A 16,971-nucleotide genomic window follows, 5' to 3' on the forward strand; every position below is an offset into this window, starting at 1 on the left:
CACAGCATTACACTATGAGGGGGCACAGCATTACACTATGAGGGGGAACAGCATTACACTATGAGGGGGCACAGCATTACACTATGAGGGGGCACAGCATTACACTATGAGGGGGCACAGCATTACACTATGAGGGGGCACAGCATTACACTATGAGGGGGCACAGCATTACACTATGAGGGGGCACAGCATTACACTCTGAGGAGAGCACAGCATTACACTATGAGGGGGGCACAGCATTACACTATGAGGAGGGCACAGCATTACACTATGAGGGGGGCATAGCATTACACTATGAGGAGGGCACAGCATTACACTATGAGGGGGCACAGCATTACACTATGAGGAGGGCACAGCATTACACTATGAGGGGGGCATAGCATTAAACTATGAGGAGGGCACAACATTATACTATGAGGGGGGGCACAGCATTATACTATGAGGGGGGGCACAGCATTATACTATGAGGGGGCACAGCATTACACTCTGAGGAGGGCACAGCATTACACTATGAGGGGGGCATAGCATTAAACTATGAGGAGGGCACAACATTATACTATGAGGGGGGCACAGCATTATACTATGAGGGGGCACAGCATTATACTATGAGGGGGGCACAGCATTACACTATGAGGGGGCACAGCATTACACTATGAGGGGGCACAGCATTACACTATGAGGGGGCACAGCATTACACTATGAGGGGGGCACAGCATTATACTATGAGGGGGCACAGCATTACACTATGAGGGGGCACAGCATTACACTATGAGGGGGCACAGCATTACACTATGAGGGGGCACAGCATTACACTATGAGGGGGGCACAGCATTACACTATGAGGGGGCACAGCATTACACTATGAGGGGGCACAGCATTACACTATGAGGGGGCACAGCATTACACTATGAGGGGGGCACAGCTTTACTCAGTGATTACCTTTAAGAGACGACACCCACTCACCAGTCACATAGACGGTACCTGTTTGGCCTGGCAGCTGTCCGCTGGGTGCTCCGCTCGTCGCTCTAGGAGGCCGTTTCCCAGGAACTTTCACAGTAGTGCGGAGGAGATCAATTTGTTTTCCATGTATGTTCTGCATGTAATCCTGTAACACATGAATGTCTGAGTGAACGCCGGGTAAGGCCCCCGACACCAGTCAGAGACCCCAGGGAATATATGGACTGTGGACAAAGCCCTTCCAGTACATGATATAGTACGACACGTATACATGGCTATTTACTGTATACTATGGGAAGTGTACATAAATATATAGCTCTGAACATCTCACGGGCAACGTTCAATCCTTCATCCAAATAGGAAATGAGTATGGCGGAACAGCAAACATCCCAAGACATGGCCGTCACCTAACCGGACATCCCAAGAAAGGAGAGCACTAATGAGAAGCCCATGGTCACTGGAGGGGCTGCCGAGATCCACAGCTCAGCGGGGAGAATCTGGCCACAGGACGTCTCTTAGTTCTGTATTCCACAAATTTGGCTTTTATGGTACAGTGGCAAATAGAAAGACATTTTTTAAGACCATGAGAAGTCACGATTGCAGTTTGCAAAAGAGCCATGTAGGGAAGACAGTGAGAATGTGGAAGAAGGGGCTCTGCTCAGATGAGACCAAACAAGAACCTTTTGGGCTAATTGCAAAACCCTTTGTGTGGTTGCACATCATCCTGAAAACATCATTCCCACCATCACACATGGTGGTGGCAGCATCATGTTGGGGGAGGCATTTCTTCAGCAGGGACGGGGAAGATGGTCACAGTTGATGGGCAGATGGCTGAAGCTAAATACAGGGTAATCCTGGAGGGAAAAGTGTTAAAGGCTGCAACACACTTGAGCGAGCCCGGGGCACAGGTTCACCTTCCAGCAGAACAATGACCCTAAACATCCTGCAAGAGGCACAATGGAGGTTTAGATCAGAGCATGTGTGAACGGTCCAATCACAGTCCAGACATAAATATGTGACAAAGGCATGAAAATTGCTGATTAGACATCTCCATATAATCTCACTGACCGAGAGCGAGTGTGCCAAAAAGAAGGGGCGAAATGTCACCTCTAGATGTGCAAAGCTGGGGAGACAGACCCCAAAGACTGCAGATAAAGCTGGAGACAGACCCCAAAAGACTGCAGAGAAAGGTGGGAGAGACAGACCCCAAAAGACTGCAGAGAAAGGTGGGAGAGACAGACCCAAAAAACACTGCAGAGAAAGGTGGGAGACAGACCTCAAAAGACTGCATAGAAAGGTGGGAGAGACAGACCCAAAAAACACTGCAGAGAAAGGTGGGAGACAGACCTCAAAAGACTGCAGTGAAAGGTTGGAGAGACAAACCCCAAAAGACGGCACAGAAAGGTGGGGAGACAGACCCCAAAAGACTGCACAGAAAGGTGGGAGAGACAGACCCAAAAAAACGGCAGAGAAAGGAGGGAGAGACAGACCCCAAAAGACTGCAGAGAAAAGTGGAGAGACAGACCCCAAAAGACTGCAGAGAAAGCTGGAGAGACAGACCCCAAAAGACTGAAGAGAAAGGTGGAGAGAGACCCCAAAAGACTGCAGCAGGAATAGCAGAGAGAGGTTGTCCTACAAAGAACTGACTCAGGGGCTGAATACAAATGCACCTCACAATTATCAGATTTATATTAATAGAATAATTAGTACACCCCTGAATCATTTCCTTGTTACTTTGTTTTGGTATCACAGAAAATCCCAATAAAAAAACACTTAGGTTCATGGATGAAGCATCAAAGAATGTGCAAAAAAAATCCTAAGGTCTGAAGAATTTCTCAAGGTGGTGTATACGAATTCTGGCACTTCAATACCAATTTTCACCAACCTCAATGCAGTAATTGGCGACTCATTTATGCCACTAAAGAAGCTATTATCGCTCATCATTAACGAGTTCAATTAACTTCTCCCAACATTCCAATTTGTGCCAATCCCACAATCACTGGGAGGCGACAAGTCGACAAATGGCAAGAAATGGAAAAAAACCATCAATAGGTGACACTGTATACAGAAAAGGTGGAACTAGTACAATACAATGTGAGGTGTAATATCCCAGTACACAGTATAATACAGGTGAGATAACAGGTGAGGTGTAATATCCCAGTATACAGAATAATACAGGTGAGATAACAGGTGAGGTGTAATATCCCAGTATACAGTATAATACAGGTGAGATAACAGGTGAGGTGTAATATCCCAGTATATAGTATAATACAGGTGAGATAACAGGTGAGGTGTAATATCCCAGTATACAGTATAATACAGGTGAGATAACAGGTGAGGTGTAATATCCCAGTATATAGTATAATACAGGTGAGATAACAGGTGAGGTGTAATATCCCAGTATACAGTATAATACAGGTGAGATAACAGGTGAGGTGTAATATCCCAGTATATAGTATAATACAGGTGAGATAACAGGTGAGGTGTAATATCCCAGTATACAGAATAATACAGGTGAGATAACAGGTGAGGTGTAATATCCCAGTATATAGTATAATACAGGTGAGATAACAGGTGAGGTGTAATATCCCAGTATACAGAATAATACAGGTGAGATAACAGGTGAGGTGTAATATCCCAGTATACAGTATAATACAGGTGAGATAACAGGTGAGGTGTAATATCCCAGTATATAGTATAATACAGGTGAGATAACAGGTGAGGTGTAATATCCCAGTATACAGTATAATACAGGTAAGATAACAGGTGAGGTGTAATATCCCAGTATACAGTATAATACAGGTGAGATAACATGTGAGGAGTAATATCCCAGTACACAGTATAATACAGGTGAGATAACAGGTGAGGTGTAATATCACAGTATACAGTATAATACAGGTAAGATAACAGGTGAGGTGTAATATCACAGTATACAGTATAATACAGGTGAGATAACATGTGAGGAGTAATATCCCAGTACACAGTATAATACAGGTGAGATAACAGGTGAGGTGTAATATCCCAGTATACAGAATAATACAGGTGAGATAACAGGTGAGGTGTAATATCCCAGTACACAGTATAATACAGGTGAGATAACAGGTGAGGTGTAATATCCCAGTATACAGAATAATACAGGTGAGATAACAGGTGAGGTGTAATATCCCAGTATACAGTATAATACAGGTGAGATAACATGTGAGGAGTAATATCCCAGTACATAGTATAATACAGGTGAGATAACAGGTGAGGTGTAATATCCCAGTATACAGTATAATACAGGTGAGATAACAGGTGAGGAGTAATATCCCAGTATATAGTATAATACAGGTGAGATAACAGGTGAGGTGTAATATCCCAGTATACAGAATAATACAGGTGAGATAACAGGTGAGGTGTAATATCCCAGTATACAGTATAATAAAGGTGAGATAACATGTGAGGAGTAATATCCCAGTACAAAGTATAATACAGGTGAGATAACAGGTGAGGTGTAATATACCAGTATACAGTATAATACAGACGAGATAAAAGGTGAGGAGTAATATCCCAGTATACAGTATAATACAGGTGAGATAACAGGTGAGGAGTAATATCCCAGTATATAGTATAATACAGGTGAGATAACAGGTGAGGTGTAAAATTCCTGTATACAGTATAATACAGGTGAGAAAACAGGTGAGGTGTAATATCCCTGTATACCGTATAATACAGGTGAGATAACAGGTGAGGAGTAATAACCCTGTATACAGTATAATACAGGTGAAATAACAGGTGAGGTGCAATATCCCTGTATACAGTATAATACAGGTGAGATAACAGGTGAGGTGTAATATCCCAGTATACAGTATAATACAGGAGAGATAACATGTGAGGAGTAATATCCCAGTACACAGTATAATACAGGTGAGATAACAGGTGAGGTGTAATATCACAGTATAATACAGGTGAGATAACAGGTGAGGTGTAATATCCCAGTATACAGTATAATACAGGTGAGATAACAGGTGAGGTGTAATATCCCAGTATATAGTATAATACAGGTGAGATAACAGGTGAGGTGTAATATCCCAGTATACAGAATAATACAGGTGAGATAAAAGGTGAGGTGTAATATCCCAGTATATAGTATAATACAGGTGAGATAACAGGTGAGGTGTAATATCCCAGTATATAGTATAATACAGGTGAGATAACAGGTGAGGTGTAATATCCCAGTATATAGTATAATACAGGTGAGATAACAGGTGAGGAGTAATATCCCAGTATACAGTATAATACAGGTGAGAACAAGTGAGGTGTAATATCCCAGTACAGAGTATAATACAGGTGTGATAACAGGTGAGGTGTAATATCCCAGTATACAGTATAATACAGGTGTGATAACAGGTGAGGTGTAATATCCCAGTATACAGTATAATACAGGTGAGATAACAGGTGAGGTGTAATATCCCAGTATACAGTATAATACAGATGAGATAACAGGTGAGGTGTAATATCCCAGTATACAGTATAATACAGGTGAGATAACAGGTGAGGTGTAATATCCCAGTATACAGTATAATACAGGTGAGATAACAGGTGAGGTGCAATATCCCAGTATACAGTATAACACAGGTGAGATAACAGGTGAGGTGCAATATCCCAGTATACAGTATAATACAGGTGAGATAACAGGTGAGGTGTAATATCCCAGTATATAGTATAATACAGGTGAGATAACTTGCAAGGTGTAAGATCCCAGTATACATTATAATACAGGTGAGATAACAGGTGAGGTGTAATATCCCTGTATACAGTATAATACAGGTGAGATAACAGGTGAGATGTAATATCCCAGTATACAGAATAATACAGGTGAGATAACAGGTGAGGTGTAATATTGCAGTATACAGAATAATACAGGTGAGATAACAGGTGAGGTGTAATATTCCAGTATACTGTATAATACAGGTGAGAACAGGTGAGGTGTAATATTCTAGTATACAGTATAATACAGGTGAGATAGCAGGAGAGGTGTAATATCCCTGTATACAGTATAATACAGGTGAGATAACAGGTGAGGTGTAATATCCCTGTATACAGTATAATACAGGTGAAATAACAGGTGAGGTGTAATATCCCAGTATACAGTATAATACAGGTGAGATAACAGGTGAGGTGTAATATCCCTGTATACAGTATAATACAGGTGACATAACAGGTGAGGTGTAATATCCCAGTATATAGTATAATACAGGTGAGATAACAGGTGAGGTGTAATATCCCAGTATATAGTATAATACAGGTGAGATAACAGGTGAGGTGTAAAATCCCAGTATACAGTATAATACAGGTGTGATAACAGGTGAGGTGTAACATCCCAGTATACAGTATAATATAGGTGAGATAACAGGTGAGGTGTAATATGCCAGTATACAGTATAATACAGGTGAAATAACAGGTGAGGTGTAATATCCCAGTATACAGTATAATACAGGTGAGATAACAGGTGAGGTGTAATATCCCTGTATACAGTATAATACAGGTGACATAACAGGTGAGGTGTAATATCCCAGTATACAGTATAATACAGGTGACATAACAGGTGAGGTGTAATATCCCAGTATATAGTATAATACAGGTGAGATAACAGGTGAGGTGTAATATCCCAGTATATAGTATAATACAGGTGAGATAACAGGTGAGGTGTAATATCCCAGTATATAGTATAATACAGGTGAGATAACAGGTGAGGAGTAATATCCCAGTATACAGTATAATACAGGTGAGAACAAGTGAGGTGTAATATCCCAGTACAGAGTATAATACAGGTGTGATAACAGGTGAGGTGTAATATCCCAGTATACAGTATAATACAGGTGTGATAACAGGTGAGGTGTAATATCCCAGTATACAGTATAATACAGGTGAGATAACAGGTGAGGTGTAATATCCCAGTATACAGTATAATACAGGTGAGATAACAGGTGAGGTGTAATATCCCAGTATACAGTATAATACAGGTGAGATAACAGGTGAGGTGTAATATCCCAGTATACAGTATAATACAGGTGAGATAACAGGTGAGGTGTAATATCCCAGTATACAGTATAATACAGGTGAGATAACAGGTGAGGTGCAATATCCCAGTATACAGTATAATACAGGTGAGATAACAGGTGAGGTGTAATATCCCAGTATATAGTATAATACAGGTGAGATAACTTGCAAGGTGTAAGATCCCAGTATACAGTATAATACAGGTGAGATAACAGGTGAGGTGTAATATCCCTGTATACAGTATAATACAGGTGAGATAACAGGTGAGATGTAATATCCCAGTACACAGAATAATACAGGTGTGATAACAGGTGAGGTGTAATATCCCAGTATATAGTATAATACAGGTGAGATAACAGGTGAGGTGTAATATTCCAGTATACAGAATAATACAGGTGAGATAACAGGTGAGGTGTAATATTCCAGTATACAGTATAATACAGGTGAGATAACAGGTGAGGTGTAATATTCTAGTATACAGTATAATACAGGTGAGATAGCAGGAGAGGTGTAATATCCCTGTATACAGTATAATACAGGTGAGATAACAGGTGAGGTGTAATATCCCTGTATACAGTATAATACAGGTGAGATAACAGGTGAGGTGTAATATCCCAGTATACAGTATAATACAGGTGAGATAACAGGTGAGGTGTAATATCCCTGTATACAGTATAATACAGGTGACATAGCAGGTGAAGAGTAATATCCCAGTATATAGTATAATACAGGTGAGATAACAGGGGAGGTGTAATATCCCAGTATACAGTATAATACAGGTGAGATAACAGGTGAGGTGTAATATCCCTGTATACAGTATAATACAGGTGAGATAACAGGTGAGGTGTAATATCCCAGTATACAGTATAATACAGGTGAGATAACAGGTGAGGTGTAATATTCCAGTATACTGTATAATACAGGTGAGATAACAGGTGAGATGTAATATCCCAGTATACAGTATAATACAGGTGAGATAACAGGTGAGGAGTAATATCCCAGTATATAGTATAATACAGGTGAGATAACAGGTGAGGTGTAATATTCCAGTATACAGAATAATACAGGTGTGATAACAGGTGAGATGTAATATCCCAGTACACAGTATAATACAGGTGAGATAACAGGTGAGGTGTAATATTCCAGTATACAGAATAATACAGGTGAGATAACAGGTGAGGTGTAATATTCCAGTATACTGTATAATACAGGTGAGATAACAGGTGAGGTGTAATATCCCTGTATACAGTATAATACAGGTGAGATAACAGGTGAGGTGTAATATCCCTGTATATAGTATAATACAGGTGAGATAACAGGTGAGGTGTAATATCCCAGTATACAGTATAATACAGGTGAGATAACAGGTGAGGTGTAATATCCCTGTATACAGTATAATACAGGTGACATAACAGGTGAGGAGTAATATCCCAGTATATAGTATAATACAGGTGAGATAACAGGGGAGGTGTAATATCCCAGTATACAGTATAATACAGGTGAGATAACAGGTGAGGTGTAATATCCCTGTATACAGTATAATACAGGTGAGAACAGGTGAGGTGTAAGATCCCTGTATACAGTATAATACAGGTGAGATAACAGGTGAGGTGTAAGATCCCAGTATACAGTATAATACAGGTGAGATAACAGGTGAGGTGTAATATCCCAGTATAAAGTATAATACAGGTGAGATAACAGGTGAGGTGTAAGATCCCAGTATACAGTATAATACAGGTGAGATAACAGGTGAGGTGTAATATCCCAGTATACAGTATAATACAGGTGAGATAACAGGTGAGATAACAGGTGAGGTGTAATATCACAGAATACAGTATAATACAGGTGAGATAACAGGTGAGGTGTAATATCCCTGTATACAGTATAATACAGGTAAGATAACAGGTGAGATGTAATATCCGAGTATACAGTATAATACAGGCGAGATAACAGGTGAGGTGTAATATCCCTCTATAAAGTATAATACAGGTGAGAACAGGTGAGGAGTAATATCCCAGTATACAGTATAATACAGGTGAGATAACAGGTGAGGTGTAATATCCCAGTACACAGTATAATACAGGTGAGGTGTAATATCCCAGTATATAGTATAATACAGATGAGGTGTAATATCCCAGTATACAGTATAATACAGATGAGGTGTAATATCCCAGTACACAGTATAATACAGGTGAGGTGTAATATCCCAGTATATAGTATAATACAGATGAGGTGTAATATCCCAGTATATAGTATAATACAGGTGAGATAACAGGTGAGGTGTAATATCCCAGTACACAGTATAATACAGGTGAGGTGTAATATCCCAGTATATAGTATAATACAGGTGAGATAACAGGTGAGGTGTAATATCCCAGTATATAGTATACTACAGGTGAGATAACAGGTGAGGTGTAATATCCCAGTATACAGTATAATACAGGTGAGATAACAGGTGAGATAACAGGTGAGGTGTAATATCACAGAATACAGTATAATACAGGTGAGATAACAGGTGAGGTGTAATATCCCTGTATACAGTATAATACAGGTAAGATAACAGGTGAGGTGTAATATTCCCAGTATACAGTATAATACAGGTAAGATAACAGGTGAGATGTAATATCCGAGTATACAGTATAATACAGGCGAGATAACAGGTGAGGTGTAATATCCCTCTATAAAGTATAATACAGGTGAGAACAGGTGAGGAGTAATATCCCAGTATACAGTATAATACAGGTGAGATAACAGGTGAGGTGTAATATCCCAGTACACAGTATAATACAGGTGAGGTGTAATATCCCAGTATATAGTATAATACAGATGAGGTGTAATATCCCAGTATACAGTATAATACAGATGAGGTGTAATATCCCAGTACACAGTATAATACAGGTGAGATGTAATATCCCAGTATATAGTATAATACAGATGAGGTGTAATATCCCAGTATATAGTATAATACAGGTGAGATAACAGGTGAGGTGTAATATCCCAGTACACAGTATAATACAGGTGAGGTGTAATATCCCAGTATATAGTATAATACAGGTGAGATAACAGGTGAGGTGTAATATCCCAGTATATAGTATACTACAGGTGAGATAACAGGTGAGGTATAAGATTCCAGTATACAGTATAATACAGGTGAGATAACAGGTGAGGTGTAATATCCCAGTATACAGTATAATACAGGTGAGGTGTAATATCCCAGTATATAGTATAATACAGATGAGGTGTAATATCCCAGTATACAGTATAATACAGATGAGGTGTAATATCCCAGTACACAGTATAATACAGGTGAGGTGTAATATCCCAGTATATAGTATAATACAGATGAGGTGTAATATCCCAGTATATAGTATAATACAGGTGAGATAACAGGTGAGGTGTAATATCCCAGTACACAGTATAATACAGGTGAGGTGTAATATCCCAGTATATAGTATAATACAGGTGAGATAACAGGTGAGGTGTAATATCCCAGTATATAGTATACTACAGGTGAGATAACAGGTGAGGTATAAGATTCCAGTATACAGTATAATACAGGTGAGATAACAGGTGAGGTGTAATATCCCAGTATACAGTATAATACAGGTGAGATAACAGGTGAGGTGTAAGATCCCTGTATACACTATAATACAGGTGAGATAACAGGTGAGGTGTAACATCCAAGTATATAGTATAATTCAGGTGAGATAACAGGTGAGGTGTAAGATTCCAGTATACAGTATAATACAGGTGAGATAACAGGTGAGGTGTAATATCCCAGTATACAGTATAATACAGGTGAGATAACAGGTGAGGTGTAATATCACAGAATACAGTATAATACAGGTGAGGTGTAATATCCCTGTATACAGTATAATACAGGTGAGATAACAGGTGAGGTGTAATATCCCAGTATACAGTATAATACAGGTAAGATAACAGGTGAGATGTAATATCCGAGTATACAGTATAATACAGGCGAGATAACAGGTGAGGTGTAATATCCCTCTATTAAGTATAATACAGGTGAGATAACAGGTGAGGAGTAATATCCCAGTATACAGTTTAATACAGGTGAGGTGTAATATCCCAGTATATAGTATAATACAGATGAGGTGTAGTATCCCAGTATATAGTATAATACAGGTGAGATAACAGGTGAGGTGTAACAACCCAGTATACAGTATAATACAGGTGAGATAACAGGTGAGGTGTAATATCTCTGTATAGTATAATACAGGTGAGATAACAGGTGAGGTGTAATAACCCAGTATACAGTATAATACAGGTGAGATAACAGGTGAGGTGTAATATCCCTCTATACAGTATAATACAGGTGAGATAACAGGTGAGGCGTAATATCCCAGTATACTGTATAATACAGGTGAGGTGCAATAACCCAGTATACAGTAAAATACAGGTGAGATAACAGGTGAGGTGTAATATCCCAGTATATAGTATAATACAGGTGAGATAACAGGTGAGGTGTAATATCCCTGTATATAGTATAATACAGGTGAGATAACAGGTGAGGTGTAATATCCCAGTATACTGTATAATACAGGTGAGATAATAGGTGAGGTGTAATATCCCAGTATATAGTATAATACTTGTGAGATAACAGGTGAGGTGTAATATCCCAGTATACAGTATAATACAGGTGTGATAACAGGTGAGGTGTAATATCCCAGTATACAGTATAATACAGGTGTGATAACAGGTGAGGTGTAATATCCCAGTATATAGTATAATACAGGTGAGATAACAGGTGAGGAGTAATATCTCTGTATAGTATAATACAGGTGAGATAACAGGTGAGGTGTAATATCCCAGTATACACTATAATACAGGTGAGATGTAATATCTATGTATACAGTATAATACAGGTGAGATAACAGGTGAGGTGTAATATCCCAGTATATAGTATAATACTTGTGAGATAACAGGTGAGGTGTAATATCCCAGTATACAGTATAATACAGGTGAGATAGCAGGTGAGGTGTAATATCCCAGTATACAGTATAATACAGGTGTGATAACAGGTGAGGTGTAATATCCCAGTATACAGTATAATAACAGGTGAGGTGTAATATCCCAGTATATAGTATAATACAGGTGAGATAACAGGTGAGGAGTAATATCTCTGTATAGTATAATACAGGTGAGATAACAGGTGAGGTGTAATATCCCAGTATATAGTATAATACTTGTGAGATAACAGGTGAGGTGTAATATCCCAGTATACAGTATAATACAGGTGTGATAACAGGTGAGGTGTAATATCCCAGTATACAGTATAATACAGGTGTGATAACAGGTGAGGTGTAATATCCCAGTATATAGTATAATACAGGTGAGATAACAGGTGAGGTGTAATATCCCAGTATACACTATAATACAGGTGAGATGTAATATCTATGTATACAGTATAATACAGGTGAGATAACAGGTGAGGTGTAATATCCCAGTATATAGTATAATACTTGTGAGATAACAGGTGAGGTGTAATATCCCTGCATATAGTATAATACAGGTGTGATAACAGGTGAGGTGTAATATCCCAGTATACAGTATAATACAGGTGAAATAACAGGTGAGGTGTAATATCCCAGTATACAGTATAATACAGGTGTGATAACAGGTGAGGTGTAATATCCCAGTATACAGTATAATACAGGTGTGATAACAGGTGAGGTGTAATATTCCTGTATATAGTATAATACAGGTGTGATAACAGGTGAGGTGTAATATCTCTGTATATAGTATAATAGAGGTGAGATAACAGGTGAGGTGTAATATCCCAGTATACAGTATAATACAGCTGAGATAGCAGGTGAGGTGTAATATCCCAGTATATAGTATAATACTTGTGAGATAACAGGTGAGGTGTAATATCCCAGTATACAGTATAATACAGGTGTGATAACAGGTGAGGTGTAATATCTCTGTATATAGTATAATACAGGTGAGATAACAGGTGAGGTGTAATATCCCAGTATACAGTATAATACAGGTGAGATAACAGGTGAGGTGTAATATCCCTGTATACAGTATAATACAGGTGTGATAACAGGTGAGGTGTAATATCCCTGCATATAGTATAATACAGGTGAGATAACAGGTGAGATGTAACATCCCAGTATACAGTATAATACAGGTGTGATAACAAGTGAGGTGTAATATCCCTGTATACAGTATAATACAGGTGTGATAACAGGTGAGGTGTAATATCCCTGCATATAGTATAATACAGGTGAGATAACAGGTGAGATGTAACATCCCAGTATACAGTATAATACAGGTGAGATAACAGGTGAGGTGTAATATCCCAGTATATAGTATAATACAGGTGAGATAACAGGTGAGGTGTAATATCCCAGTATACAGTATAATACAGGTGAGATAACAGGTGAGGTGTAATATCACAGTATACAGTATAATACAGGTGAGATAACAGGTGAGGTGTAATATCCCAGTATACAGTATAATGCAGGTGAGATAACAGCTGAGGTGTAATATCCCAGTATACAGTATAATGCAGGTGAGATAACAGGTGAGGTGTAATATCCCAGTATATAGTATAATACAGGTGAGATAACAGGTGAGGTGTAATATCCCAGTATACAGTATAATACAGGTGAGATAACAGGTGAGGTGTAATATCCCAGTATATAGTATAATACTTGTGAGATAACAGGTGAGGTGTAATATCCCAGTATACAGTATAATACAGGTGAGATAACAGGTGAGGTGTAATATCCCAGTATACAGTATAATACAGGTGAGATAACAGGTGAGGTGTAATATCCCAGTATACAGTATAATACAGGTGAGATAACAGGTGAGGTGTAATATCCCAGTATATAGTATAATACAGGTGAGATAACAGGTGAGGTGCAACATCCCAGTATACAGTATAATACAGGTGAGATAACAGGTGAGGTGTAAGATCCCAGTATACAGTATAATACAGGTGAGATAACAGGTGAGGTGTAACATCCCAGTATACAGTATAATACAGGTGAGATAACAGGTGAGGTGTAAGATCCCAGTATATAGTATAATACAGGTGAGATAACAGGTGAGGTGTAACATCCCAGTATAAAGTATAATACAGGTGAGATAACAGGTGAGGTGTAAGATCCCAGTATACAGTATAATACAGGTGAGATAACAGGTGAGGTGTAATATCCCAGTATACAGTATAATACAGGTGAGATAACAGGTGAGGTGTAATATCCCTGTATACAGTATAATACAGGTGAGATTACAGGTGAGGTGTAACATCCCAGTATACAGTATAATACAGGTGAGATAACAGGTGAGGTGTAATATCCCAGTATATAGTATAATACAGGTGAGATAACAGGTGAGGTGTAATATCCCAGTATATAGTATAATACAGGTGAGATAACAGGTGAGGTGTAATATCACAGTATACAGTATAATACAGGTGAGATAACAGGTGAGGTGTAACATCCCAGTATACAGTATAATATAGGTGAGATAACAGGTGAGGTGTAATATCCCAGTATATAGTATAATGGAGGTGAGGTAACAGGTGAGGTGTAATATCCCAGTATATAGTATAATACAGGTGAGATAACAGGTGAGGTGTAATATCCCAGTATACAGTATAATACAGGTGAGATAACAGGTGAGGTGTAATATCCCAGTATACAGTATAATACAGGTGTGATAACAGGTGAGGTGTAACATCCCAGTATACAGTATAATACAGGTGAGATAACAGGTGAGGTGTAATATCCCAGTATACAGTATAATACAGGTGAGATAACAGGTGAGGTAATATCCCAGTATATAGTATAATACAGGTGAGATAACAGGTGAGGTGTAATATCCCAGTATACAGTATAATACAGGTGAGATAACAGGTGAGGTGTAATATCCCAGTATACAGTATAATACAGGTGTGATAACAGGTGAGGTGTAACATCCCAGTATACAGTATAATACAGGTGAGATAACAGGTGAGGTGTAATATCCCTGTATACAGTATAATACAGGTGAGATAACAGGTGAGGTGTAATATCCCAGTATATAGTATAATGCAGGTGAGATAACAGGTGAGGTGTAATATCCCAGTATATAGTATAATACAGGTGAGATAACAGGTGAGGTGTAATATCCCAGTATATAGTATAATACAGGTGAGATAACAGGTGAGGTGTAATATCCCAGTATACAGTATAATACAGGTGTGATAACAGGTGAGGTGTAACATCCCAGTATACAGTATAATACAGGTGAGATAACAGGTGAGGTGTAACATCCCAGTATACAGTATAATATAGGTGAGATAACAGGTGAGGTGTAATATCCCAGTATATAGTATAATACAGGTGAGATAACAGGTGAGGTGTAATATCCCAGTATACAGTATAATACAGGTGAGATAACAGGTGAGGAGTAATATCCCAGTATACAGTATAATACAGGTGAGATAACAGGTGAGGTGTAATATCCCAGTATACAGTATAATACAGGTGAGATAACAGGTGAGGTGTAATATCCCAGTATATAGTATAATACAGGTGAGATAACAGGTGAGGTGTAATATCCCAGTATACAGTATAATACAGGCGAGATAACAGGTGAGGTGTAATATCCCAGTATACAGTATAATATAGGTGAGATAACAGGTGAGGTGCAACATCCCAGTATACAGTATAATACAGGTGAGATAACAGGTGAGGTGTAATATCCCAGTATACAGTATAATATAGGTGAGATAACAGGTGAGGTGTAACATGCCAGTATACAGTATAATATAGGTGAGATAACAGGTGAGGTGTAATATTCCAGTATACAGTATAATACAGGTGAGATAACAGGTGAGGTGTAATATCCCAGTATACAGTATAATATAGGTGAGATAACAGGTGAGGTGTAATATCCCAGTATACAGTATAATATAGGTGAGATAACAGGTGAGGTGTAACATCCCAGTATACAGTATAATATAGGTGAGATAACAGGTGAGGTGTAATATTCCAGTATACAGTATAATACAGGTGAGATAACAGGTGAGGTGTAATATCCCAGTATACAGTATAATATAGGTGAGATAACAGGTGAGGTGTAACATCCCAGTATACAGTATAATATAGGTGAGATAACAGGTGAGGTGTAATATTCCAGTATACAGTATAATACAGGTGAGATAACAGGTGAGGTGTAATATCCCAGTATACAGTATAATACAGGTGAGATAACAGGTGAGGTGTAATATTCCAGTATACAGTATAATATAGGTGAGATAACAGGTGAGGTGTAATATCCCAGTATACAGTATAATACAGGTGAGATAACAGGTGAGGTGTAATATCCCAGTATACAGTATAATATAGGTGAGATAACAGGTGAGGTAACATCCCAGTATACAGTATAATACAGGTGAGATAACAGGTGAGGTGTAATATTCCAGTATACAGTATAATACAGGTGAGATAACAGGTGAGGTGTAATATCCCAGTATACAGTATAATACAGGTGAGATAACAGGTGAGGTGTAATATCCCAGTATACAGTATAATACAGGTGAGATAACAGGTGAGGTGTAATATTCCAGTATACAGTATAATATAGGTGAGATAACAGGTGAGGTGTAATATCCCAGTATACAGTATAATACAGGTGAGATAACAGGTGAGGTGTAATATCCCAGTATACAGTATAATATAGGTGAGATAACAGGTGAGGTGTAACATCCCAGTATACAGTATAATATAGGTGAGATAACAGGTGAGGTGTAATATTCCAGTATACAGTATAATACAGGTGAGATAACAGGTGAGGTGTAATATTCCAGTATACAGTATAATACAGGTGAGATAACAGGTGAGGTGTAATATCCCAGTATACAGTATAATATAGGTGAGATAACAGGTGAGGTGTAACATCCCAGTATACAGTATAATACAGGTGAGATAACAGGTGAGGTGTAATATC

The 16,971-nt window shown here is 38.6% G+C and overlaps 1 protein-coding gene across 4 annotated transcripts in view; it reads right to left on the reverse strand.

Moving 5' to 3' along the window:
• The window catches only part of AGAP3 (ArfGAP with GTPase domain, ankyrin repeat and PH domain 3), a 393,235-nt gene that overhangs the window by 47,621 nt on the left and 328,643 nt on the right, over window positions 1–16,971 (reverse strand). For 3 of the 4 annotated variants that reach the window (XM_073551710.1, XM_073551707.1, XM_073551709.1), the window contains exon 11: window positions 982–1,105. In XM_073551710.1, coding sequence (XP_073407811.1) covers window positions 982–1,105 — 124 coding nt within the window. Of the gene's footprint in view, window positions 1–963; window positions 1,106–16,971 lie in introns of all 4 variants that reach the window. The other variant, XM_073551708.1, reaches the window with a different exon arrangement.

This window comes from Dendrobates tinctorius, unplaced genomic scaffold (genome assembly GCF_039654945.1).
Source record: "Dendrobates tinctorius isolate UK_male_01 unplaced genomic scaffold, ASM3965494v1 ptg000179l, whole genome shotgun sequence".
Lineage (NCBI taxonomy): Eukaryota > Metazoa > Chordata > Amphibia > Anura > Dendrobatidae > Dendrobates > Dendrobates tinctorius.